The 25543-nt window shown below is 64.8% G+C and overlaps 1 protein-coding gene across 1 annotated transcript; it reads left to right on the plus strand.

The window, feature by feature from the left end:
* Window positions 1-566: 566 nt before the first annotated feature.
* GAS6 (growth arrest specific 6) lies at window positions 567-25157 on the plus strand. The gene is made up of 15 exons (XM_070048528.1): window positions 567-943; window positions 1022-1188; window positions 9471-9495; window positions 10332-10394; window positions 14148-14270; window positions 14741-14863; window positions 15156-15278; window positions 16036-16157; window positions 16888-17006; window positions 17144-17333; window positions 18687-18851; window positions 19609-19777; window positions 23301-23473; window positions 23809-24040; window positions 24723-25157. The coding sequence occupies exons 1-15, from the start codon at window positions 865-867 to the stop codon at window positions 24902-24904; spliced, it is 2055 nt and encodes a 684-aa protein (XP_069904629.1). The 5' UTR covers window positions 567-864; the 3' UTR covers window positions 24905-25157.
* Window positions 25158-25543: the final 386 nt, after the last annotated feature.

A 25543-nucleotide genomic window follows, 5' to 3' on the forward strand; every position in this document is an offset into this window, starting at 1 on the left:
TTGGGCACGGCACCCGCAAACCACCAGGTTCGAAGGCTGCCAGCACTGCCTTCCCATTCTCCCGACTGCAGAAGGTGGGAGGAGCTAGCTGCAGCCATGTCACCGCCATCTCCATGTCACCGTCACCATCACCACTTTGGGCTGTGCAGGTCCCGGGGGGCAGGACTCTCTGGAGTGGCGTCCAGGGTCCCCAGGCTCACTGCCTGCTTGGCCTGGCTGTGGTTCTGTTCGCCGGTGACTTTGTAGAATATTCTGACGGGACGCCGAGTGCTGCTTCCCCCTGGATCCCCGGCGGAGACCGGGTTCTGAGAACACAGGTCACGAAAGGAAATCGCGCAGTCTCACTCCTCGGACCCTTGCGGGGCTCGAACTCGGTTTCTCTTTTTCTCCAGTGAGTTTCGCGTCCTGAGAAAATGCGCCCACGAAGGGAGGCTCCAAGGATGCCGGCGACGTGCCGGGCGCGGAGCACGCAGCCGCGTTCGCGCCCCGGGAGGTCACTGCGTCCCGGACACGCGGCCACTGCGAGCGCGCGCGGGCCCAGCCGGCCTGCGTGGAGATCGCCACGTCCTGGGTGACCTGCTTTCGCCTTGAGTCTCGGAGCTTCCCGGCGAAAACCGGCTGGAGCGCTCCGCCCGCGCCTCCCAGCCCGAGCCCTGCAGTCGCACGGCCGCCGGCCCCGCCCCCGGCCGCGCCGCCCCCGCCCAGAGCAGCCGGCGCGCCCGGGCCGCCGCCGCGGTCGGGATGTGACCTTCAGGGCCGCTGGACAGGATGACGGGAGCCGCTGCCCCGCGGCGCCCTCGGACCCCTGCGACCTCCTGGGAGCTCTGACCGCGCGCGCTCACGGCCGCCCGCCCGGCCCCCGCCATGCAGCCCGCGCCCGGGCCGGCCGCCGCCCTGGGCACGGCGCTGCTGCTGCTGCTGCTGGCCTCGGAGTCGGCGCCCAGTGAGTGCCGCGCGCGCCCCGCGACCCCGCGCGCTCCGGGCCGGGCGCGGCCTGACCGCGCGCCCCTCTCTCCCGCAGCCGTGCTGCTGCGGGCGCGCGAGGCCGCGCAGTTCCTGCGGCCCAGGCAGCGCCGTGCCTACCAGGTCTTCGAGGAGGCCAAGCAGGGCCACCTGGAGAGGGAGTGCGTGGAGGAGCTGTGCAGCAAGGAGGAGGCCCGCGAGGTGTTCGAGAACGACCCGGAGACGGTGAGTGCGGGCGCGCGGGAGTCCCGGGGCGGGTGCGCGGCCCGAGGGCGCCCGGAGCTGTGGGGCACCGCCCCGCAGCTCGTGGGCCGCTCCCCGGGACCCACGTCCTCCTCTGGCCGGGCGGGTCGGGGGTCCGCACCCTGCTGCGCCTCCCCAGCAAGGAACCAGGTGTCCGTTTGCAAACCGTGACCGAGCGGCCAGGATTCTACCCCAAGCGCCTCCTGGCTCCCTGCCTCCTCTGCGGGTTGGGGGGTGAGGGGCACAGGCGCCGATGCGGGGCGTCCCCAAAGAAAGAGGAACCCAAAGATCCCACAGAAATTGCCTGCAGCTGCAGCCCAGAAAACGCAACTGCGGAATCCTGTGGGGGACAACAGACGGGGCCTATGTGTGTGTGTGTGTGTGACAGTCACAGCCCCGTGTGATGAAGGGGATGGTGTGTGTGTGTGTGTGACAGTCACAGCCCCGTGGGATGAAGGGGATGGTGTGTGTGTGTGTGTGACAGTCACAGCCCCGTGTGATGAAGGGGATGGTGTGTGTGTGTGTGTGTGTGTGTGTGTGACAGTCACAGCCCCGTGTGATGAAGGGGATGGTGTGTGTGTGTGTGTGTGTGTGACAGTCACAGCCCCGTGTGCATGGAGTGGACAGTGTGTGTGTGTGTGTGTGTGACAGTCACAGCCCCGTGTGATGAAGGGGATGGTGTGTGTGTGTGACAGTCACAGCCCCATGTGCATGAAGGGGATGGTGTGTGTGTGTGTGTGTGTGACAGTCACAGCCCCGTGTGATGAAGGGGATGGTGTGTGTGTGTGTGTGTGACAGTCACAGCCCCATGTGCACGGAGTGGACAGTGTGTGTGTGTGTGTGTGTGTGTGTGTGACAGTCACAGCCCCATGTGCATGGAGTGGACAGTGTGTGTGTGTGTGTGAGGGAGACACACACAGTCACAGCAGCGTCTGTGCAGGAGGGAAGGTGTGTGGCAGTCACAGCCCTGTGTGATGAAGGGGATGGTGTGTGTGTGTGTGTGTGACAGTCACAGCCCCGTGTGCATGGAGTGGACAGTGTGTGTGTGAGAGAGAGAGACACACACAGTCACAGCAGCGTCTGCGCAGGAGGGAGGGGTGTGTGACAGTCACAGCCCCATGTGCATGGAGTGGACAGTGTGTGTGTGTGTGTGTGTGACAGTCACAGCCCCGTGTGCATGGAGTGGACAGTGTGTGTGTGTGAGAGGGAGACACACACAGTCACAGCAGCGTCTGCGCAGGAGGGAGGGGTGTGTGGCAGTCACAGTGGCTGCAAGGCGTGGTCACCTGGTCCTCTCACAGCAGAGTTTGGGGCTCAGCTGGGCTTCTCTGTGGAGCTCCCGTGGGATGAGGCGGTGTCACGTGGGAGCAGGAGTGGCCACGTGGTGACTCACCATGGTGCCTGGTCTGCTGGCCGGCCCCCCAGGTCCCTTTCCTGACACGCATGCTCACCCCTGGCTGTGCCGAGGCCCCTGTGGCTGGAGGTTTCCCTGGATTTCCTGTCTATTTCATGGTGATCGGCCGAGGCAGGCGGTCTCTGGAGGTCCTCGCTGCATTGTCCTAGCTGCAGTGCCGGGTCACTGGGGTCCCTCACCTGGGGGATTGCGATGCCTAGTATGGGATGGGCTGTGGGGGCAGAGCTGAGGCCAGGCCACCCCAGCCACGGAGCCCTGCCTGCTGCAGCTCCGGACCCCTGAGTCTGGCTCCTGTGCCTGATTGCATGGCTTGTATGTCTTAGTTGCAACTCTATTTGCAAAGCTGTGCATGGAAGACAGGAAGCGAGGGGCACTCCCAGCCCGGCCCCTGGCACTGGTTTCTGTGCCAGGGGCCTTTCCCTGTCTGTCCTGGGAGCCCAGTGTGGCCCAATCAGAGCAGTCACTGTTTCCCAGGATTCAGTCCCCTCCCCAGCTCCCAGGACCCCCCTCACCGGTGCGTGCCCCAGGCCAAGGCGTTGCCCCATGCGTGCCTGTCCTGAGCACGCTGCATCCCCGGGTGTCGCCTTCCCTCCTCTTTTCCAGGGAGAGGCTGCTCCCGGAGGAGTCCAGCTCTGGGCCTGCAGACTGGGTGTCCACCCGTCAGGGGTCCTTGGCTCCCCTGCATCCCTTGTCCCGTGAGAGGCAGCCGTCCAGACACCGTTGGCAGCCAGCACAGCCGAGGCTGAGGCCTCACGGAGGGACGGCCAGTGACTGCGATCTCCCTTCACTTTCCCTGCCCTTGGACCTGGCTCCTATCGCGGTTGTGCAACAGCCAAACACGTGGTCGGGCCTGGCTCGGCGCCGACTTCCGGGCCTGGGGCGGGGCAGAGTGAGCCCACCTGCGGACCCACCCCCCAGCAGGTGGGCGTTGGAGGCCCTGGCCACCTGGGGTTTAGGGCTCAGCCTCTCCCTGCATTCCTCAGGCTGCCCCTCCCTCTGGAGCTGCTGGGCTCTCCCCGGCTCTCCCCGGCTCTCCCTCGTCCCTGGCAGGCCCGGCTCCTCCTTATCTCCTTCTGCCCAGGTCGCTACTTATGCTTCCGGGCACCTCCCCGGGGGCTGCTGGCTCCCTGGGCCTCAGGGCACAGCCGCCTGTTTACTAAATCCTTTCCAGCGCCTGATAGGATCTGGCCAGTCACCTCTGCTTCCGGAAGGATCCGCAGAGACTTACACAGCCTGGGCGGCCGGTGCCTGCCACGCACTTTGACCCCAGCCTGCTCCTTGGGCCAGAAAAAAATCCAGGCCTCAGTTCTGGGGATCCCAGAGTTCTTTGTGCAGAATAGGGGTGGCGCGGTGCTGAGCCTGTGAGCCCGGGGCGGGGGCGCTGCTCCCTGCCTTTGCCTACTGCTGTTGTCTCTGCCCCCTCTCGCCCACCTCTGTTTCCCCCACCCCCATTCCCTCCTGCCTCTGCCTCTGTTCCTCACCCCACCCCTCCCCCCTTGTCCCTGCCTCAGTCTCTGCCTCCCCCTCCCCCACCCTCTCCGCCTCTGCTGCTGCCTCTGCCTCAGCAACCCCACCCCCACCCCCTCCCCACCTCTGCCTCTGCCCTTCCGTGCTTCTGCCTGTGCCGCCCCCTTTGTTTGCGCCCCCCTGCCTCCCCCCACCCCAAGCGCGCTGGGCCTGCTCCAATGCTGGGATGAGCTTTCTGGTGGGATTTTGGATGCAGTCTTTTTTTTTTTTTTAAAGATTTATTTATTAATTTGAGTCAGAGTTACACAGAGAGGAGAGGCAGAGAGAGAGAGGTCTTCCCTCCGATGGTCCACTCCCCAGATGGCCGCAACGGCTGGAGCTGTACCAATCCGAAGCCAGGAGCCAGGAGCTTCTTCCCGGTCTCCCACGTGGGTGCAGGGGCCCAAGGACTTGGACCATCTTCTGCTATCCCAGGCCACAGCAGAGAGCCGGATAGGAAGTGGAGCAGCTGGGACTCGAACCGGCGCCCATATGGTATGCCTGCACTTCAGGCCAGGGTGTTAACCCGCTGAGCCACAGCGCAGGCCCCTCGGATACAGTCTTGAAGTCTGAGTCCAGCCAGTCTTATCTGGACCTGCGCCTCCCTCCAGGCCCTATTGCCTGCAATTGTGGACACTTCAGGGACAGCTTGGGGAAGGGCACCCCCTCGGGAGATGGCCACCCAGGCCCCCGGTTGTTGGTGAGACCCTCAGACCCTGGCCTCTGGCAGGCAGGGTGACATCCAGGCTGAGGCCCACCCAATCATGTACTGACATACTTGCACATGTGAACAAGTATGCATTCAGACACAGAAACACATGTGCTTTATATGTGTGTACATACTCACACATATGCACAGCACAAATACATAGGCACATGGATGCACAGACAGGCACATGAGCATACTAGCACTAATGCACAGTGACACACATGGACAACCACACATGCACATGGACACGTGCACATACATGCACAGGCACACACGCACATGGAGACACATGCACAGCACAGGGTACGCAGACGTGTACACGCAGGCAGACACAGCCACAAATACACACAGAGCACATGGGCACACAAGTTGGCACACACACTTCTCTCCTATGACTGGGGTTGGAGCAGATCACTGAGAAGTGAGGCAGGGCCCCCACCATCCTGCAGTGCTGCAGCCCCTCAGCGCCTGCTTGGGGTCTCTGCCCCACAGGCAGCCAAGGCCTCTCCCCCGGGCCCTCTGTTCTGGGGGCCCTGTCCTAGCTCGTCCCCTGAGACTCGCGGTGAAGGGCTGAGCCCCTGGCACTTGCATCCAGGCTGGGCTGGAAGGGGCAGCTACTTCCGTGGTGCGCAGAGCTTGTGGCTGCCCGGGGCGTCACGTGCTTTCTGGTGGTGGTTGTGTGCGGTGACTTCACGGTGAACCCAACCTCTGGCCCCGACCGCGAGAGTCCACTTGCACCTGTTCCAGTCACTCCTAGGAAGGAGCAGATGCAGCCCCCACTGCCCCTGGATGGCGGGCACACCCGTCGCCCGCCTTCCTCCAGCCTGTCCCAAGTTAGGGCTGGAGTCTAGTGCTCCCAGCGTCCGTGCCCGTGACTGTCCCCAGGCCTGCGTCTCTGTCCCGCCCTGGGCTTCGCCTGCCCAGAATTCTCCCAGACACCTGCCTGGGTTGTGCTGGGGTGGGGAGCACACCAAGGCCAACGAGTCTGGGGGTTGTGATGGTCACCTCTTGTGGCACCCTGGTAGAGAGGCCAGCCCTGCCTGGGGGCGGTACTGTAGCCTCAGCCGCCTTGTGCCTTCTGAGGTTGGAGGGAGTACTGCTTTGTCTTCCCAAAAGACCCTGAAAGGTGCCAGAAAGACCCTGCGCAGGTGCCCCGGAAGCAGCTGAGGACCTGGCTGCCTAGGACGGTGGCACCCTTTCTCTCTCATCACTGCCCCCTCCCTCGGCCTTGGCTGTGGCTGTGGCTCCACTCCCACCACGTGTGGCTGTGGCCATTGCTTCTGGCCCTGGCCACTGTCCCATCTGGTGGGTGCAGCCTCCCAGCCGGGTCCTCAGCCCTGGCTCCTGCTGCCTGATGGCCAATCGGAACCCTGCCATCTGGGGGCATCTGTCCAGGCACCTGTCTTCAGCCCAGGCTGGACAGTCAGGGCTGCGTCTTGTTTCAGAGTTGGGGGAGGGGCGGACGGTGATTCTGCCATCCGTCTGCCGTGGCTCTGTCAGGCGCTCGTGGCTCAGAACACCATGAATTTCCCATCCCCCTGCGCCAGTGGCAGGAGTCCGACCGGCCCTCCAGCTGCAGAGCTCTGAGAGGCACAGGCGGCCCTGGCAGGGCTCTGGCACTGAGGGACCAACACACTTTGAGGAAGGGACGGGCACAGCTCACTCACAGTGGTGGGACATGGTGAAAGGATTGCCCCAAATCGGAGTGGAAAGCGCCCAGGAAACCCTAACTAGCCCCACCAGGGGTCCCTGCCGGCGTCCTGCACAGAGCCGTCCAGCCCCTAGCCCTGCGACCCGGAGGCCACGCCTAGACCTGTCCTGGCAGGAAACTCAGCACCAGAGCCACCTGCATGCAGCTTTTTTTTTTTTTTTTAAGAATTTATTTATTTACTTGAGAGAGAGTTACAGACAGAGACAGAGAGGGGTCTTCTATCCTCTGGTTCACTCCCCAAATGGCTGCAACAGCCAGAGCTGATCCAGCCTAAGCCAGGAGACAGGAGCTTCTTCCAGGTCTCCCACGCGGGTGCAGGGGCCCAAGGACTTTCCCAGGCCATAGCAGAGAGCTGGATCGGAAGTGGAGCAGCCAGGACTCAAACCTGCTCCCATATGGGATGCCGGCACTGCAGGTGGAGACTTAGCCCACTGCACCGCGGCACTGCCCGCTCTGTGCAGCTCTGAGGAAGGAGTGGGCAGCCTTGCTGGCTCTCAGTCAGCAGGGCCGGTGACGGGTGTGTGGGACAGGATCCTCTCAAGCTGGCTCTCGCCATGTTGGGAAGGGGCCGGCTCCCACTGCAGATCCCAGGAAACTCCTGGAGCTGTGACTAAGGCATGGAGGGGGCCAGGCCCCCCAGACAAGCCTGCAGGGGTCGGCCCATGTGGGACCCCTTGCTCTGCACCCCAGCGTGGGTGGATGACCCTCGTCAGGGTCACGAGGCCGCTTCAGAACCTGCAGAGCCCTGGTGCCTGTGCACAGACGCCCGGTGGCCAGGTGGCCGGGCCAGTCCTCCGGGCTCTGAAGGAATGACGACCCTGCTGGGTCCTGCTGGGTCCTGCAGGGGCAGACGTTCTGGGCACGTGCAGGAAATCCCGGGCCTGCTGCACACCTGTTCCTGCCATGGCCACTGCAGGCACGGAGCAGACAGGGTGGCAGGAGTGCCAGTCCCTGGGGCAGAACTCGGCTCAGCGGGACACATTCTGTGGTTCTGAACACATCTGGGGCCTCAGGTCACACCTCCACCCCCGAGCTTGGCTCCTGGACGGTGCACTGGGCCACAAGTGCAGAATGGAGGAGCCGATGCAGCCAGCAGGCTCGAAGAGGGCGGGGTCTGGGGCCCCAGCTCGCCTCTGGCATGAGGACCCTGGACCTCAGGCGTGCTCTGTGCAGCCCCTGGCAGAATGGTCACTGGGCAGGTCCCCTGGAGACTTCAGTGTTGCGGCCTGTGCAGTGGACACCACACACCAGGGCCACCTCGCCTTGTTGGGGATTGTAGGGTGGCAGGAAGGGCCAGTGTCTCCAGTCACCTTGTCAGCCCGTGAAACTGAGGGCCCAGGGGTAACGCCACCTCCTGCAGTGCCAGCATCTCATATGAGCACTGGTTCAAGTCCCGGCTGCTCCACTTCCAACTCAGCTCTCTGCTATGGCCTTGGAAAGCAGTAGAAGATGGCCCAAGTCCTTGGGCCCCTACATCCATGTGGGAGACCTGGAAGAGGCTCCTGGCTCCTGGCTTTGGATGGGCCCAGCTGCAGCTATGTGGCCATTTGTGGAGTGAGCCAGTGGATGGAAGATCAGTCTCTCTCTGCCCCTGTAACTCTGCCTTTCAAATAAACACATCTTTAAAAACAGTCAAGAACCCAGTGCACTGTCTTGAAATTTGTGGGACCGATGTTTGCCCACCAATTTATGCATTCATTCAGTCACCCATTCATTCATTCATGCGCCATCTACCCACTCATTCTTCCACCCATCGTCTGCCCACCACCTGTATGCCGTCTGCCCACCCGTCCATTCATCTGTCCATTTGCTTAGGTACTGGGGGGCAGGTAGGTGTAGCCGGTTGCTTTAAGGTGTAGTAGCCTGAACCATGGCCCACCGCTTCCTGTCTTCAGCAGTTTAAACAAAGTAGTGCAGCCCCTGGGGGAACAGTCAGGTGACAGAAGGCCCCATTTCCCCCCAGGAGGTGCTGGCTTCCTGCTAGCTGCCCCCACCTGGCCCATACCCTAGGTCTCGGACCCAGGTGAGTGCACTGGAGTTGGGGAGGGGGTGCCGACTCCCAGCCCCTCTCGCGGTGTCAGCTGCCCCGGCCGCTTTGTTCCTTGAAAGACACCCCGTCCCGACGTCCTGACCAGGGTGCACCTGAGCACATCTTGCCAAGTGACCGCAGCACTGCCGACCACCCCTGAGCAGTGAGACAGCACGGGGCAGGTGAGCCTGGAAGGCGGCGAGGGAGGCTGAGGGAGGAGCCGCAAGTGTGTGCAAGGGGCCACGCAGGGGAGCAGGGGAGGAGTGGCTCCTGGTTCTGCTGACCCTGAGCATCCGGCCCTCCCCGTGACCTCCGACCTCCGACCTCCGTGAAATATCACAGCCTGGTGTGAAGATGCTGGTGCCTGGTCAGGGTTTCAGTAGCTTGTTTAGGGCCAGGCTGTTCATGAAGCTGACCCGGGGCTGCAGACCTCTGTTTTTACCAGCTGATGGCCCTGGAGTCGGGCTATGGCAAGAGGATCCTGTAGTCTCAGGGGCCCTTGGCCCAGGCCCAGGGAGACAGGAAGCTCTGGGATTGACAATCCAGGCATGCACAAGGCACCTCCCCCAGCCAGGTTGTTGTGTGAATACGACACCGTGTGACATCAGGTGCGCAAGGCCCCTGGTCTCTGAGAGGCTGTCCGCGTGCCTCAGACTGACCGGTGTGCCTCCCCCGACGCGTGGAGTGGCGCTTCCCACAGGGCTGTGAGTGGCATTGCTTTGCTTGTGTCACAGAGGTCTGTGCCACAGCCAGCCGGTTCCTGCCTGACCTTTGGCCTGGCCAGCACCGCTTTCTGGGCGGGCGGCCCCCCGAGGCTGGGGGCAGCAACCAGATCCTGGTGCTGTCTGGCAGCCCTTGCTGGACCACTGACCGGGTCCTGTTTCTCTTTCCACAGGACTATTTTTATCCAAGATACTTAGGTAAGTTTCGACTGCGACTGCTCAGGCGTAGCCAGAAGAGCAGTGCCGTCCCCAGTTCCTGGAGGGGGTGGGCATGCGGCTTGGGCAGCCAGCGGCCAGGAGCACCCCCCGCGCCTGCTGGGCCTTGTGCGGGCTGGACGTCGTGTGGTGCCACTGTGACTCCAGCCTCTGCACTCTGCCATCTTTCCTGAAACGGACAACAGCGGGAAAGGTGTTTGTGTAGTTAGAAGAACGGAAGGGGCGGCAGCTCCCCGGAGCAGCTGGGTGCGCGGGGTGGGGTCTGCCAGGCCAGGAGACAGGGGGGGGGGGGGGGGGGGGGGGGGGGGGGCCTGGGGGGCCCGCCCCGGAGCTGCCTGCTGAGGGAGCGCCATGCAGAGCTCTGTGGCTGCTAAGGAGAGGCCTGATCCTTGGTCCTCCTTCTCCTCTCGACCAAGTGCATTTTGATAAATGTGTTGGCTTCTGTCCTCGAAGCACCAAGTGGGCCCCAGCGGGTCGCTGAAGGGCAAGGCGGGGTGGCGTGCTTGTCCCTGGGTGGGCCTACCTCCCACCCCATGCAGCCCCACTGGGGTCCCAAACCACACTCCCCCCACTCTCCAGACTGCAGGCCAGGCGGGGCTGGGTCAGGCGGGTGGGGCTGCCCCACCTCCCTCTGGCGTCCAGCTCTGGCTGTCAGAGCCCAGGCTGTGTGCCGGAGGCCACAGGGCTCTGGGGGCAGAGGTCCCAGCAGAGGTGTCTTCCGGCTCAGCTGCGTCAGATGCCCCACATCAGCAAAGGCGAGCCTGGCCTGAGGGCGGTGACCTGGCCTTCTGGGGCCCTAACGCGAGTGTCTCTTGCAGAGTGCATCACCAAGTATGGCTCCCCCTACACCAAGAGCCCGGACTTTGTCACCTGCGTTCAGAGTGAGTCCCCCTCGCGCCTCCCTGCGGCCACAGCCCTGCTCCCTCCCGCCAAACGTCCTTGTTGAGCCAGGAGGTTGCTTGATTAAAAACAGGCTTTCACAAGGGCGTGAGGGGCGAGCGCCCCCTGTGGGTCCTCAGCACCCCCTTCTATTGAACACGGGCCGCACCCCGCTGCTCCCCACTCCCCAGCAGAGCCCACTCCCGTCCCGTCCCCGGAGACCCTTCGTCTCATCCCTCTGGGCAGTTTTCTTGGGTCAAGTGTGTTTCTGGTTGTCATCTCTGAGCAGCCATTGGGGGCAGCCGTCAGGGGTCCCGCCGCCCGGGGAGTGGCCTGGGGGTGGCCGAGGGGGAAGTCGGTCCCACTGGCTCTTGGTTGCCTCATGGAGTCCCTTCAGATTTCGTGTAGCCATGGCGCCTTCTCCGAGAGGGCCCACGCCTCTGCCTGCTCCAGCACGGTCTGCCGGGACTGCAAACGCTCCCCCCCAAAGAGGGCAGGACGGCCTTGGGCGGGTGGCCAGGGCCCTCGTGCTGCAGTGACAAAGGCACTTGGCTCCTGGCGAGCTGCCCAGTGTGCAGCCTGCAGAGTCCGCAAGGACGACCTGGAGGACGCGCCCCGGCGGGGCCACCACCAGCCTGGCCCTGGGGATGTGTGGGCTGCTCCTCCTCCTCTTCCTCCCCCTCCTCCTCCCCCCTCCGCCTCGGAAGCCCTCTGGTGTCGTGGCTGGATTTATCACAGTTGCGAAATTCCAGCAGTGGCCTCAGAGAGCTCTTTCCTGAGTTTGCCAAAAGAGGCCAAATCCAACCCAGCCTGGCCCTTGCAGGTCCAGGAGCCCACACCCCATGGGGCCCGGGAAAGCGCCAGCCGCTGCAGGAGCTGCTGGGAGGAGGCAGTGTAGGCCTGAGGGTGGCCCAGAGCCCAGGGGTCACTCCCTCCCGTTCCCACTCACCATGTGGCTTCCCTCAGCCAAACGCCCGTCACTGGCAGCCACGTGTGATTTGCCAGGGTTTGCCAGGCGGTGGTCGCGAGGGGTAGTGTCACCTTCCTTCCTCTCTGCCGGCCCAAGGGCCCAGCTGCGACTCACGTGTTGCGCAGGCCCTGGACGAGCTGTGGCAACTGGCTCGGGCTTCCCTGCCCCACCCCAGCTCGTGTCTGGCATGGCCCCGACAAGGCCTCTGTCATGAGGGCCAGGCCTGGCATCCGAGGCACACTGTAGCACTTGCCCCATCATGAGGGGACTCGGGCCCGGCGAGCTCTCGGTTCCCCACCACTGTTCCCCGCGTGCCCACGTACTTCCAGAGGCCCCTGGGCGCTTGCTCTGTGTCGGACACCAGTGTAGCTCCTCCCCTGGGTCTGAGAGGAAGCCGAAAACAAGAGGGGGTACGGTGCTCCTAGGAGCGGGCTCGGTGGGGGGACTCCCAAGAACGGCCCTGAGCCAAGCTAAGCACCCGTCACACCCAGTAGACATCTCAGCCAAGTGTTTGAGTAGAAATGCTCCCTGACAGCGGTCCTTTGGGGCCCTGTGCTCAGGGACAGTGGGGGAGGGGGGCACCAACTGTGTCTACCCGGGTGTTCCTGCCCCAGCATAGCTTCCCAACACATGTCTGCTCCCGACCCTCAGAACCTCTTCACTTGAGTCCTTTCCACCAGTCCATCCACTAATCCATCCACTAATCTATCCACTGATCTGTCCACTGATCAAACACTGTCCACTAATCCATCCACTAATCTATCCACTAATCCATCTACTAGTCTATCCACTGACCAAGCACTATCCACTAATCCATCCACGAACCTATCCACTAATCCATCCACTGATCAAACACTGTCCACTAATCCATCCACTAATCTGTCCACTAATCCATCTACTAGTCTATCCACTGACCCAGCACTATCCACTGACCCATCCACGAACCTATCCACTAATCCGTCCACGGATCAAACACTATCCACTAATCCATCCACTAGCCTAGACACCAGTCTGTCTGCTACTCTGGAGACACAGGTCTGTCCACTCACTAGTCTAGAGAAGAGTACCCACTTGTTTAGTGCTAGTCTAGATACTGCTTTATTCACTTCATTAGTCCTTGGTTGGCTTAATCCTTCGTGTCCAAAGCACTGTGCTGCCAGACCCCAAGCTACAGCCTTGGCAGTGGTGAGGAGGGAAGCCAGGGCCAGTCTCGGAGATGAGGGTTCTGCCAGCTGAGGATGACTGGATGGTGCAAACCCGATCCCGTCCTGCTCCCGGGGACTCTGGGTGCTGGACCACGTCTCTGCACCCTTAGGGGTAAATAAACAGTGCTCGTGCACGGAGTGAGCTTCCGAAACAGCGGGCACCAGGCTTGCGCTCCGTCTGCACTCACAAGTGTGTGTGAAAGCAAGAGGCCCTGAGGCGTGCCACGAGGGCTCCCCGGGAGCTCCCGCCCAGACCTCCCTGGGTGCCGAGCGGAGCCTGTGCCAGTGACTGGGGTTGGCCCCAAAGCCTTGGATGAGCTGAAGGAGCCTAGCCTGAGACCAGGGCCCCATTCATCACCCAGCCTGCTGTGAGGCCGTGGGCTTCGCTCCTGGGAGCTGTGAGTGTGGCTGCCTGGGCCAGGGCAGCTTCGGCGGCAGCTGGCCGGCGACCACAGCCTCGAGGGCAGCAGGTCACCCTCACCCGGGCCAGGGCCAGTGCTGCAGGCCCACACCCCACAGGGTCTGTGTGCCAGAGACTGGGTGCGGCGGTTCACCCTGGACTCAGGAGGAGGAAGGAGGTGCCTCAGAGGGGACTTGGAGCCGCGGGTCTCCGTGAGAGGAAGACACGGAAACAGGCGACGCGGGGTCACAGGTGGGGGGCGAAGGGGCAGGCAGTGGCCCCCTTTCTGTGCGGCGAGCTCACACGCTGCCATTCTCCAAGAGGCCGGGCCCTGCACGTGCTGCAGCCCTGGCTCCCGGGGGCTGTGGCGCCCCGCAGCCACGCACGTGCGCTCTGCCCCCAGGGGCCGCATCTGCCCTGCTGGCCATGAAAGGGTTCTTTGAGCACTGGGCACAATGACAGCTCTTTGCACAGACTTCCCGAACCTCGGATTGTGCAACGGCACTCGGGGGAGCTTCCCTCTCGTCCGCGGCACCCTTGGGGCCCTGCCAGGCGAGCCTCAGCTGTGTTTGTGAAGAACGCCTTGGCCGGCGCTGGGCAGCTGTAACCGCATCTCCGACCGCAGGCCCTGAGCCTTCTGTGCCTGCACATACCTGGCCGGAGTCTGTCTCACTGCGGCTGCACCCTGAGGAGAAAGCTTGTGGAGGGGTCTGTAGGTGGGGGGCTTCTGCATCCCTCTGGGAGCCCCGCCCTCACTAGGGTGCGGGCACCAGGTGGCTCCTCCCACCTGACCCTCGGCTCCTCCCTCTGTGCCCATGGCTCCTCCCACCTGACCCTCAGCTCCTCCCTCCTTGCCCATAGCTCCTCCCACCTGACCCTCAGCTCCTCCCTCCTTGCCCATGGCTCCTCCCACCTGGCCCACAGCCCCTCCTTCCTTGCCCATGGCTCCTCCCACCTGGCTCACAGCCCCTCCCTCCTTGTTCATGGCTCCTCCCAGCTGACCCACAGCCCCTCCCACCTGGCCACAGGATAGCAGTGGCTCCCCCAGCTGATGTGGAGGCCCCGGGCCTGGCTGGCCCTCAGCCTGGACTGTAGTGGGGAACCCTGGGCTGACCTCAGCCCCTCAGATCCCCACTGGGAGCCGCTCAGGCCAGCCTCACCTTTGTGTCCTTCACCTCAGACCTGCCTGACCAGTGCACCCCGAACCCCTGTGAGAAGACGGGGACCCAAGTGTGCCAAGACCTCATGGGCAACTTCTTCTGTCTGTGCCGAGCCGGCTGGGGGGGCCGGCTGTGCGACAGAGGTGAGACCTCCCCCTCCCAGTGTCTCAGCATCCAGGCCCCTCCCACAGCACCGCCTTGACCCCGCCCACAGAGAAGCCCCCAGGAGCTACAGCCAGGGTGCGCCCCGGGGCTGGGCCTGGAGTTGGAGGAAGGGACCCCCCTCATGAAGGGGCACAGTGTGGCCTCTGACGCCCCCTGAGGGTAACCAGGCCCTCAGTGAGGAAACCTGCAGGAGAGAAGCCCCCCCGCTGGTTCATCCTTGTCTGGGGGAGGGTCTGGCAGGGGCCGGGGAGGGGGCTGCTCAGGTGGGGGCCACGTGGCGGCCGGGCGGGGTCCAAGGCTGTCCTCCACTCCCGTAGCGCCCCCTCCCCGTGTGCACTGGGCGCCTGCCCAGCTGAGCCTGGGGGCGCCCCCACCGCGGGGAAGAAGCGGGCCCGGGGCCGGGGCTGGGCGCGCGCCGCAGAGCCGCTCACTCCTGCTCTGGGTCCAGATATCAACGAGTGCGGCCAGGAGAACGGCGGCTGCAGCCAAGTCTGTCGCAACCAACCCGGCAGCTTCCACTGCGCCTGCCACAGCGGCTTCGCGCTGGGCGCGGACGGGAGGAGCTGCCAAGGTGAGGCCCCGCCCCCAGGTTGCTGCCCCTCCCAGCGGGTTCGCACTGCGCCCGCACGGGAGGACCGCCACGGTGACGCGCCCCACCCCCCCACCCCCCACCCCCGTCTTCTCCGGCGGGACACCTGAGACTGGTCAGCCCTAGTGCCCAGCACGCGAGCAGAGATTGGCTCGGGCTTGCGGTCACCAAACTGCCCCGACACAGGCGGCCCCCTAGCCCGCGGCTGCCGTCCCCAGCCCCGCGCACGGCCGGCCCCGGCGCAACGCCATCCGGCCCCTGTTCTTGCTCACAGACGTGGACGAATGCGCAGACGCGGAGACCTGCGGGTCGGCACGGTGCCAGAACCTTCCGGGCTCCTACTCCTGCCTGTGCGACGCGGGCTACACCTACAGCTCCCAGGAGAAGGCCTGCCGAGGTACCCTCGCCTCGCGGCCCCCAGCCCACCTCCCCTCCCGGCCCTGAGCCCAGACACAGATGTGGGGCTGAGTGCCAGCCATGCTCCCGTGTCTGGGAAGCCGTGAACAGACAAAGGTTGGGAAAGTTTGCCCCCTGAATCAGAGGGGTGTCAGCCACGGACGGCTGCACCTGCCACCAGCCACACACATGAGTACAGACACACATGCATGAGCCACCCCCATCTGTGCACAGACAGCAGTGTTACCTGTAAACACTCAAACTCCTGTGCACACATCGGCCCCCACACACGTACGTATCACACTCCATACATGCAGATGTGCACATGAACACGCATGCCTGCCGGGCTCTAGCCCGCCCCAGATGCAGGAAGACCCCTCCCAGCTCTCTGGCCCACCCGGCTTCTCCCACGTGTCAGGGACGCTCCGAGTGGCTGTTTCTCACGTGGGTCTGCAGTGTCCCGGGGGTTACCGTTCTTGCTTTCTGGAAACCACAAAGAACCGTGGTGGGTGCCCAGTGAGGGCGCAGGGAGTCAGATGAGGAGACGGTGCTGGGGGAAGGGTTCTCGGCCCCTGGACCGTCTTCTGTCGTGGGAACTTCCTCGGGCCCCTGCGCCCCTGGCAGCATGCGTGGGCGGGGCGCAGTATTTCCTTCCAGAGAGCAGCGACCTGGGGAGGGGCGGGTGGGGCCTCAGCTGTGCGGCTGGGGAGGCCCGGTTCGGTTCCCAGGCCCCACAGCACCTGTGCCTTTGGCTGCAGATGTGGACGAGTGCCAGCAGGGGCGCTGTGAGCAGACCTGCGTCAACTCCCCGGGCAGCTACACCTGCCACTGTGACGGGCGTGGGGGGCTGAAGCTGTCCCCGGACATGGACACCTGCGAGGTAGGGAACTGGCGCCTCTCCACCAGCGGGGGCTGGGGCTGGGGGGCAGGGCTGCCGCCGACCTGGCTTTGGCTGAGCTCCTGGGATCTCCGGGAGGTCTGGGACAAGCAGCGGCTCTGCAGTGACTGATGTTTGGGTGTATTTATCAATCTCTATGGCAACACCGTACTCGCAGTGGGCCAGCCTGGCGTGCGCCACGCGTGAGGCCTCACACCTCGCATGCATTTGGTCCAGCCTGTGCTGGGTCAGGGAGCAGAGGCCCTGCTCTGCCAGACATGGGTGCCCCGCGCTCCCCTCTGGTGGCCGTGCCAACAGGGGCAGTGCTGTCCCCTGTGCCTGCCTGGGAGGGGCATCACAGGCAGCGTCACTGCACGGTTGGTGGAACCCAGACCCTGGACAGGCCACTGTGGCCCCCGGGGTCTGGGCCCAGAGCCTCCGCACAGCCCCCTCCCTGGGCCTGTGGCCCTGGTTCCTGCAGGGGCTCGGCTGCCTTCCTAGAGAATGTTCTAGAATGAGAGTTTTCATGGCCTGTGTTTCTTTCTTGCTTTATACTAGTGCGCATGCACCTTCATGCCTCTCTGTCTGAGACGGCCATAATAGTGAAAGAGACGGGTGTGGGTGGGAAGAGGTGAGAGGCGTGTTGGGGCCGTGCTGCCCCAAGATACAGGGCGATATTCCCTGGCCCTGGCCATGCCCCCTGACCCTGGCCCTGCCCCCTGCCCTGCCTCAGGACATCCTGCCCTGCGTGCCCTTCCGCATGGCCAGGAGCGTGAAGTCCCTATACCTGGGCCGCCTGTTCCACCGGACCCCCGTGGTCGGACTTCGCCTCAAAAGGCTGCAGCGTGTGCGGTGAGCAGCGGCTGGCGCGGGGCGGGGTGAGGGGCCTCCCTGGGGCTCCCTGGCGGGAAGGCGCCTAGGGCCTGGAAGGGGTCCTGGCCATCTGACGTCAGGCCCGGCCGTGGCAACGCCACCTCTCACCCGCGCAGGCTGGTGGCCCAGTTCGACTTCCGGACCTTTGACCCCGAGGGCGTCCTCTTCTTCGTGGGCGGCGACCCGGACGGCACCTGGGTCCTGCTGAGCCTGCGGGCCGGGCGTCTAGAGCTGCAGCTGCACTGCCAGGGCCTGAGCCGCGTCACCAGCAGCGGCCCGGCCATCAACCACGGCCGGTGGCAGACGGTGAGTGAGGCCGCCGGCCCTCTCGGCCAGCCTGCACCCTGTTCATCCCACACCTGAGCGTGGCCCTTGGCCAGTGGCCTGGAGCAGAGCCATGGGGCCGGCCCAGGGGACTCCTGGCTGTGTCCGGAGCTTTGCACATGACACCAGGGAGGGTGAGCAATCAGCCCGTGGCCTGGGACCCAGAGCATAGGTAGCCAGAGACCCAAGGCAGCCTGCTCCACGTGGGCACCGTCCATGCCCCAGGCCTCCCTCTGCCAAAGACCCAGGTCTGGCAGGGACCTGTGTGGGCGTCCTGAGGGCTCCCCTGGCCACACCTGCACTGGGCCATTGCCGTAGGACATTGGACCAGTCCAGCTTGAGTGAGTTGCTGGAAATAGAAATAAAGCAGGCTTCCGATGTCCACGTTTGGAAGGGAAGCAGGAAGTGAGAGAGAAATGGAGAACTCACCCTGGACTCTGCCCACCGATGTTCCGTGGACGTGGCCCGTGGCCCCGCCTGGCCCTTCTCCCCCAGCCACAGTGTCCGCGGTGGCCGTAGGGCTCCCAGCAAAGCCCCCACTGTGGGCTGGGGTCTCACGTCCTGGGTGGGGCTCAGGGCACTGACTCCAGTGGAATGCTGAGTGGGAGCGGTCACACCCCACAGTCCCGCTCTGCAGCCGTGGCCTGAGCCGTGGCTGGCCCTCGACAGACCTCCCCCCGCCCCCCACGTACCGTGTCCTGCTGCTGACTGTTCAGAGCCGGAACCTGCTGAGTGCTGATGCTCCCGGGGAGACCAGCGCTGTGCCCCTGGCCGGAAGCCCCATGTGGCGGCTCAGCTGGCAGCCCGGCCGGGCGGGACTGCCGTCAGGGGCTGCAAATGACCACGCAGAGCTGGCATACACGTGGGAGGCGGGCAGCCTTCCAGCCACACTCAGGGCACACAGAGACGCCCGCACAGAGGGGCTGCAGTGAACCAGGGTGAGGCGTGAGCAGCCCGGGGCACGACCTGGTGCAGCCACAGAAGAGCAGGGCCGTGGCCTCCTCCCGGCGCGAGCCGAGTGTGACGAGGCCCTGCCAGGCAGGTTCCTGCTTGTCCACACCTGCGTGAGGGTCAGTGTGCGAGCGAGGTGGGGTGGAGTCTGCAGTGCCGCGGTGTGAGCCCGTCACTCACACGGGGCGTGGCTGGGCCCTGGCTCCCAGGGTCACCGCTGTAGCAGTTAGGTGGTTCTGTGAACGCCGCCCGTGGAAAGTACTGTGTCTTCCTAAAACGTGGGGAGGCCTGGCCGGGTGGGGGTGGGGCTCCCGAGGAGGCGGGGCCCCTGAGGGGGCGTGGTGCCCCCCGGCCATCTCCCCACTTCCCCCTGGGCGACCTTAGGTCTCCGTGGAGGAGCTGTCGCGCAGTCTGGTGGTGAAGGTGAACGAGGAAGCCGTCATGAACATCGCGGTGCCCCGGGAGCTGTTCCGGCCGCACCGAGGCCTCTACCACCTGAACCTCACCATGGGTGGCGTGCCCATCCCCAGCAGTGGCCTCCTGCAGCCCGTGAGTGCCCGCCCCCACCGCGAGCCGGGCGCCCTGCACAGTGCCCGTCTGTGGCCTCTGTGTCCTGGGGGGCGAGGGGCTGGCAGAAGCTGGCGGACTCCAGGTGCAGCTGGGCTCTGGGTCTGGAGGAGACCCGTGCTTCAGGGGACGCCCAACTGCAGCGAGAGGGACAGGGCCGTGCTGCCACTAGGACAGGCGGCTTCCTGGACAGTCCCGGGAAGGTCTGGGTTGCCAGGACTTCCTCAGGGAGAGGTGGGTCCTGACGGTGTCTCAAAGTCCTCCGAGCCCACACTCACGCCGTGGCGCCAGTGAGGCCAGGACCCGGCTGCCCCCATGTCGGGATTGCCACCCTACCAAGGGGAGTGAGGCACGGGCATGTTTGCGAGGCGTCGGCACCAATGGGCAGGTTGGCCACGGCCCTGCCGCCTGACTGGCCCACAGCACGCAGCAGGTGCAGGGCCTCGGGACTTTCGTACCCACTGGTGCTTCGCAGGAGCCGTGTAGGGACAGAGCACTCGCTGTGCAGGTGCCACCTCCCTGCTGCCTCCAGGCAGGGCTCTGCCGTGGGGAGGGGCTGAAGACAGAGGCCCCACCCCGAGAGGCAGCCGAGCTCTGCATTGTCCTGGGATGATCAGACCATGGCAGAGCAAGCATCGTGGGTGGACTCGACCGTGTCAGCAGTGGCCGCCACAGGCCTGAGAGAGCGGGCATGGCCCTGTGTGGTCTCCTCAGGGCCAGGGTGGGCTTCTGTCTCCAGATAAACCCCCGCCTGGATGGCTGCATGCGGAGCTGGAGCTGGCTGGACGAGGAGGAGACCACCATCCAGGAGACCGTGAGGGGCAGCCCCAAGATGCAGTGCTTCTTGGAGGTGGAGGACGGCTCCTTTTACCCGGGCACCGGCTTCGCCTTCTACAGCCTGCAGTACAGTGAGCACGGCCCGCACGCCGGCGCGGGGGCAGCACGCTCTGCGGGGGGCGGTGGGGAGGGTCTGAGAACGAGGTCAGGACTTGGGCGAGTGGATGAGAGGCTCTCAGAGCGCAACCACCAGCAACTCGGCGAGGCCCACACTGAGGGGGTGCCCCACATTAGGAGCCCCTGCCTGCGGAAGCCAGCACGCTCAGACTTGAAATGCAGAGAAAACAGCAGGAGGAGGCCGAAGGATACAGAATGGAGATGAGGGGGACCTAGGGTGGCACCCCAGTTCCTTTCACAGCTGCCAGGAACGTGGGCTGGAGGGCACCTGACCTCCCAGAGCCCTGTGGCAGGTGCAGGTACGGGAGGGTGTGTGCAGAGAGCAGGTGAGGAGGGCGGTGTGCAGAGAGCAGGTAAGGAGGGCGGTGTGCACACAGCAGGTGAGGAAGGCGGTGTGCAGAGAGCAGGTGCAGGAGGGTGGTGTGCAGGGGAGAGCAGGTGAGGGGGCAGTGTGCAGAGAGCAGGTGCAGGAGGGTGGTGTGCAGAGAACAGGTGAGGGGGGCGGTGTGCAGAGAGCAGGTGCAGGGGTGGTGTGCAGAGAGCAGGTGAGGGGGGCAAGGTGTGCAGAGAGCAAGTGAGGGGGCGGTGTGCAGAGAGCAGGTGCAGGAGAGTGGTGTGCAGAGAGCAGGTGCAGGAGAGTGGTGTGCAGAGAGCAGGTGAGGGGGTGGTGTGCAGAGAGCAGGTGAGGAGGGCGGTGTGCAGAGAGCAGGTGCAGGAGGGCGGTGTGCACACAGCAGGTGAGGGGGGTGGTGTGCAGAGAGCAGGTGAGGAGGGCAGTGTGCAGAGAGCAGGTGAGAGGGCGGTGTGCAGAGAGCAGGTGAGGGGGGTGGTATGCACACAGCAGGTGAGGGGAGTGGTGTGCAGAGAGCAGGTGCAGAGGGGCGGTGTGCAGAGAGCAGGTGAGGGGGTGGTGTGCAGAGAGCAGGTGAGGGGGGTGGTGTGCAGAGAGCAGGTGAGGGGGTGGTGTGCAGAGAGCAGGTGAGGGGGGTGGTGTGCAGAGAGCAGGTGAGGGGGTGGTGTGCAGAGAGCAGGTGAGGGGGGTGGTGTGCAGAGAGCAGGTGAGGGGGGTGGTGTGCAGAGAGCAGGTGAGGGGGGTGGTGTGCAGAGAGCAGGTGAGGGGGTGGTGTGCAGAGAGCAGGTGCAGGGGGGTGGTGTGCACACAGCAGGTGAGGGGGGTGGTGTGCAGAGAGCAGGTGCGGAGGGGCGGTGTGCAGAGAGCAGGTGAGGGGGGTGGTGTGCAGAGAGCAGGTGAGGGGGGTGGTGTGCAGAGAGCAGGTGAGGGGGTGGTGTGCAGAGGAGAGCAGGTGAGGGGGTGGTGTGCAGAGAGCAGGTGAGGGGGGTGGTGTGCAGAGAGCAGGTGCAGGAGGGTGGTGTGCAGAGAGCAGGTGCAGGAGGGTGGTGTGCAGAGAGCAGGTGAGGGGGCGGTGTGCAGAGAGCAGGTGAGGGGGGTGGTGTGCAGAGAGCAGGTGCAGGAGAGTGATGTGCAGAGAGCAGGTGCAGGAGGGTGGTGTGCAGAGAGCAGGTGAGGGTGGTGTGCAGAGGAGAGGAGGTGAGGGGGGCGGTGTGCAGAGAGCAGGTGCAGGAGGGCGGTGTGCAGAGAGCAGGTGAGGGGGTGGTGTGCAGAGAGCAGGTGCAGGAGGGTGGTGTGCAGAGAGCAGGTGTGCGGGCGGTGTGCAGAGCACAGGTGAGGGGGGCGAGGTGCGGGGGAGAGCAGGTGCAGGAGAGTGATGTGCAGAGGAGAGGAGGTGAGGGGGGCGGTGTGCAGAGAGCAGGTGCAGGAGGGCGGTGTGCAGAGAGCAGGTGAGGGGGTGGTGTGCAGAGAGCAGGTGAGGGGTGGTGTGCAGAGAGCAGGTGAGGGGGGTGGTGTGCAGAGGAGAGCAGGTGAGGGGTGGTGTGCAGAGAGCAGGTGAGGGGGGTGGTGTGCAGAGAGCAGGTGCAGGAGGGTGGTGTGCAGAGAGCAGGTGAGGGGGCGGTGTGCAGAGAGCAGGTGAGGGGGTGGTGTGCAGAGAGCAGGTGCAGAGGGGCGGTGTGCAGAGAGCAGGTGAGGGGGTGGTGTGCAGAGAGCAGGTGAGGGGGTGGTGAGCAGAGGAGAGCAGGTGAGGGGGTGGTGTGCAGAGAGCAGGTGAGGGGGGTGGTGTGCAGAGAGCAGGTGAGGGGGTGGTGTGCAGAGGAGAGCAGGTGAGGGGGTGGTGTGCAGAGAGCAGGTGAGGGGGGTGGTGTGCAGAGAGCAGGTGCAGGAGGGTGGTGTGCAGAGAGCAGGTGCAGGAGGGTGGTGTGCAGAGAGCAGGTGAGGGGGCGGTGTGCAGAGAGCAGGTGAGGGGGTGGTGTGCAGAGAGCAGGTGAGGGGGGCGGTGTGCAGAGAGCAGGTGAGGGGGTGGTGTGCAGAGAGCAGGTGCAGGAGGGTGGTGTGCAGAGAGCAGGTGAGGGGGTGGTGTGCAGAGAGCAGGTGTGCGGGCCGTGTGCAGAGCACAGGTGAGGGGGGCGAGGTGCGGGGGAGAGCAGGTGCAGGAGAGTGATGTGCAGAGGAGAGGAGGTGAGGGGGCGCTGTGCAGAGAGCAGGTGCAGGCGTTCAGGGGCCTGTGTCACAGTGGGGGAGTCAGGGACCCTGTCATTTATTAAAGCCGTCTCTTTGCTTGCATTATGAAACTGGTGAACCCTTACAGTAGAACCAGTTGCTGAGAACTGAGAGCAGCACACATGGCCGTCCCAGCCACCGGGCTGCACTGGGGCCACGGCACCCCACCACCACCACGGGAGCCCCGCACGTCCACACTGGCCTCAGCCACACGGCTCCTGGGAAATCCCCACTCGAGCCCAGGCTTCTGTCGCCTGTGACGGAATCGGCAGAGCCGCGTGTGCGGCCCAGGCAGAGGACCGGGCCGCCGACCCCGGAGCCCCAGGGCCCGCCAGGACGCTGCCGTCGGGCACTCTTGGCAGTGTCCTCTGTGCCCCTGGCTTGGAGCTGGGCTCTGCGGCCTACTGCGCCCAGGCTCTCCCTCCCCCCACACGCCCAGTGGGGCAGCCCTGCCCCTCCCCGTTCCTAAACCCAGGCCCTCCCCCAGCCCTCCACTGCCACAGGACAGTGCTCAGGCCCAGCCACCCGCCTGTGGACAAGGCACCCACTCAGACCCCCTTGTGCAAGGAGAGGGCTCCACTCCAACATCAAGAGCCAGTCGGTGAACATGACGGAGACCCACCCCCGGGTTTCCCTGGCTCCTCTCGCCACAGGGACCTCAGGTGGTCCTGCAGACAGAAAGCCCCCGGAGCGTGGCCTGAGCCCTCAGCCCCTGGCAGTCTGTGTGGCCCGGGGGGGTCTCCATGCGTCCGGGGCAGCAGCGTCCTGGGGCGTCCGGTGCCCAGGTGACGCGGGCAGAACCTGAGCCAGGTGTGGGCGTGCTGTCTGCTGCACAGCTCGGCGCCCAGCTCACTCTCGCCTCTCTGCTCGTATCGACTTGTAATGCGCCATTCTCATCGCAGCTCGCACGTCGCGGGACGTGGGGACGGACAGCACCTGGGAAGTGGAGGTCGTGGCTCGGATCCGGCCCGCCGCAGACACGGGGGTGCTGCTGGCGCTGGTGGCGGCCAACCACACCGCCGCCCTCTCCGTGGCCCTGGTGGACTACCACTCCACCAAGAAGCTCAAGAAGCAGGTACAGCCTCCCCTCCCCACCTGGGCTCCCTGTGGGCAGGCAGAGGGGCAGGGCTGAGTGGGCAGCACGCGTGTCCTGCCCCTACCCGTGTGTTGGCCGAGAAAGGCCTGCCTGGCAGGGCAGGGACCCGAGCCCCCATCTCCCCCAACCTTCCTGCCGGCCCTCACTGCACACCCTCAGGAGCAGGGAGGGCAGAGCAGGGCAGGGCCTGCATGGCCGGCGCGTGGGGCTGGCCTTGGCTGCAGCACCCTGAGCCCCGCATGCACTTGGGCCTCCCCTGTGACTCTGACCCCGGCCCCGGCACCACCCTCAACCTGTGCCCGCCATCCCCCCAGCTGGTGGTCCTGGCCGTCGAGAACGTGCCCCTGGCCCTAATGGAGATCAAGGCGTGTGACGGGCAGGAGCACGTGGTCACGGTCTCCCTGAAGGAGGGCGTGGCCACCCTGGAAGTGGACGGCACCAAGGGCCAGAGCGAGGTGGACGCTGCCCGGCTGCAGGAGAGGCTGGCCCTGCTCAAGAGGCACCTGCTGCAGGGCGCCGTGCTCACCTTCCTCGGGGGACTGCCAGGTAGGGGCTCCATGTGCCGCCCACCACAGCTTCCCTGTGACCCCGCTTGCGGACCCCAAGCCAAGCCCGGACAGAGGCTGGTGACTGTGGAGGCAGATTTTGTTCAGGGCGGGAGGCCTGCAGGTGGGTCTCTGTGCTGGCCGCCCTGTGCCGTGGTCTTAGCAGCATCCACTCAGAACCCTCCTCCCTGGGGGTCCAAGGAGGGTCAGAGGCAGGAAGGGAGAGGGCTGGCCAGGCCCGGATGTCCCCGCCCCGTCCCTGGCTGGCAGGTCAGCAGGGCCTGCTGGTCCACACGCACTGAGGGGCGCCGGCCTGCAGCTGTCCCTGCTGTGCCCGCCGGCCACGTGGCGCCTCGCTGGGAGCAGGTTCCTGCTGGCGGCAAACATAGGGTCGTGTCTCCCTGTCTCGGCCCGGACTCCGGCTCCATCTAATTTTAGCAAACAAGGCTTTGCAGGGGGAGTGTGGAAGGCACTGCATGCCAGCCCTGGTGTGCACACGTGTGCTTGTGTGCGTGCGTGCCCATGTGTGAGTGACCCTGGCCCCTGGCCTGGGGGTCTACAGCCAGATGGGGGTGGGGCAGCTGGGGCAGAAAGGCAGCTGGCCCGGCTGTTACTGTGGTGAGGCCAGGCCAGGGCACCCCTGCCAGGCCAGTGACAGCCCCTGCGCTCTCCCCTCGGCCCAGATGTGCCGGTGACCTCGGTGCCGGTCACTGCGTTCTACCGCGGCTGCATGACCCTGGAGGTCAACGGGAAGCTTCTGGACCTGGACGAGGCCTCACACAAACACAGCGACATCACCTCGCACTCCTGCCCCCCGGCTGCAGCGGCCCCCGCTCCCACCACAGCAGGTCGGGGTCGCGGGTAGCTGCTCAACCGGGAGGAAGAGGGAGGCGGCACTGTGACCCCGCCCCCGCCACGCGCACAGCTCTGCCCCTCCCGGCCTTGTAACATACTGTAAATACTAAGGGATGCTTGCGGCCGCTGTCCCAGGTGGGCGGGCTGCGGAGGGAGGGGCGTGGGGCACAGCGGAGGGAAGATGATTCTGTTATTTTTATTACCAAACGCTTCTTTCTGACTCTAAACTATGGACAATAAAATATTTACAGAAGCCTTTTTAACCCTGTGTGGCATTCCCGCTCCTTGTGGGTTATCCTCTTTAAACAATCTGTAGTATGTCTCATTTAATTTTTTTTAAAAGATTTACTTATTGGGTTGGAAGAATTGCAGAGAGAGGTCTTCCATCCGCTGGTTCAGTCCCCAGTTGGCCGAGACAGCTAGAGCTGGGCCAGGCTGGAGCCAGGAGCCAGGAGCTTCTTCCATTTCTCCTACGTGGGTGCAGGGGCCCAAACACTTGGGCCATCTTCCAGTGCTTTTACTAGCAGGGATCTGGATGGGACGTGGAGCAGCTGGGACACGAACCAACGCCCGTTGGGATGGCGGTGCCGCAGCCTCTCCTGTGGATTCCCTAACGCATGGCAGACCCCGGGCTGCAGCCAGCTCACCA

The sequence above is a fragment of the Oryctolagus cuniculus genome, chromosome 9 (genome assembly GCF_964237555.1).
Source record: "Oryctolagus cuniculus chromosome 9, mOryCun1.1, whole genome shotgun sequence".
In the NCBI taxonomy this organism is placed as follows: Eukaryota; Metazoa; Chordata; class Mammalia; order Lagomorpha; family Leporidae; genus Oryctolagus; species Oryctolagus cuniculus.

Excerpts from the sequence above, each read along its gene's own strand:
- GAS6 (XM_070048528.1), top strand. The coding sequence starts at position 865 with ATGCAGCCCGCGCCCGGGCCGGCCGCCGCCCTGGGCACGGCGCTGCTG. Across the intron at positions 9,496-10,331 it reads TTTTTATCCAAGATACTTAG|AGTGCATCACCAAGTATGGC; the intron begins GTAAGTTTCGAC and ends TGTCTCTTGCAG. Across the intron at positions 14,864-15,155 it reads GGACGGGAGGAGCTGCCAAG|ACGTGGACGAATGCGCAGAC; the intron begins GTGAGGCCCCGC and ends TCTTGCTCACAG.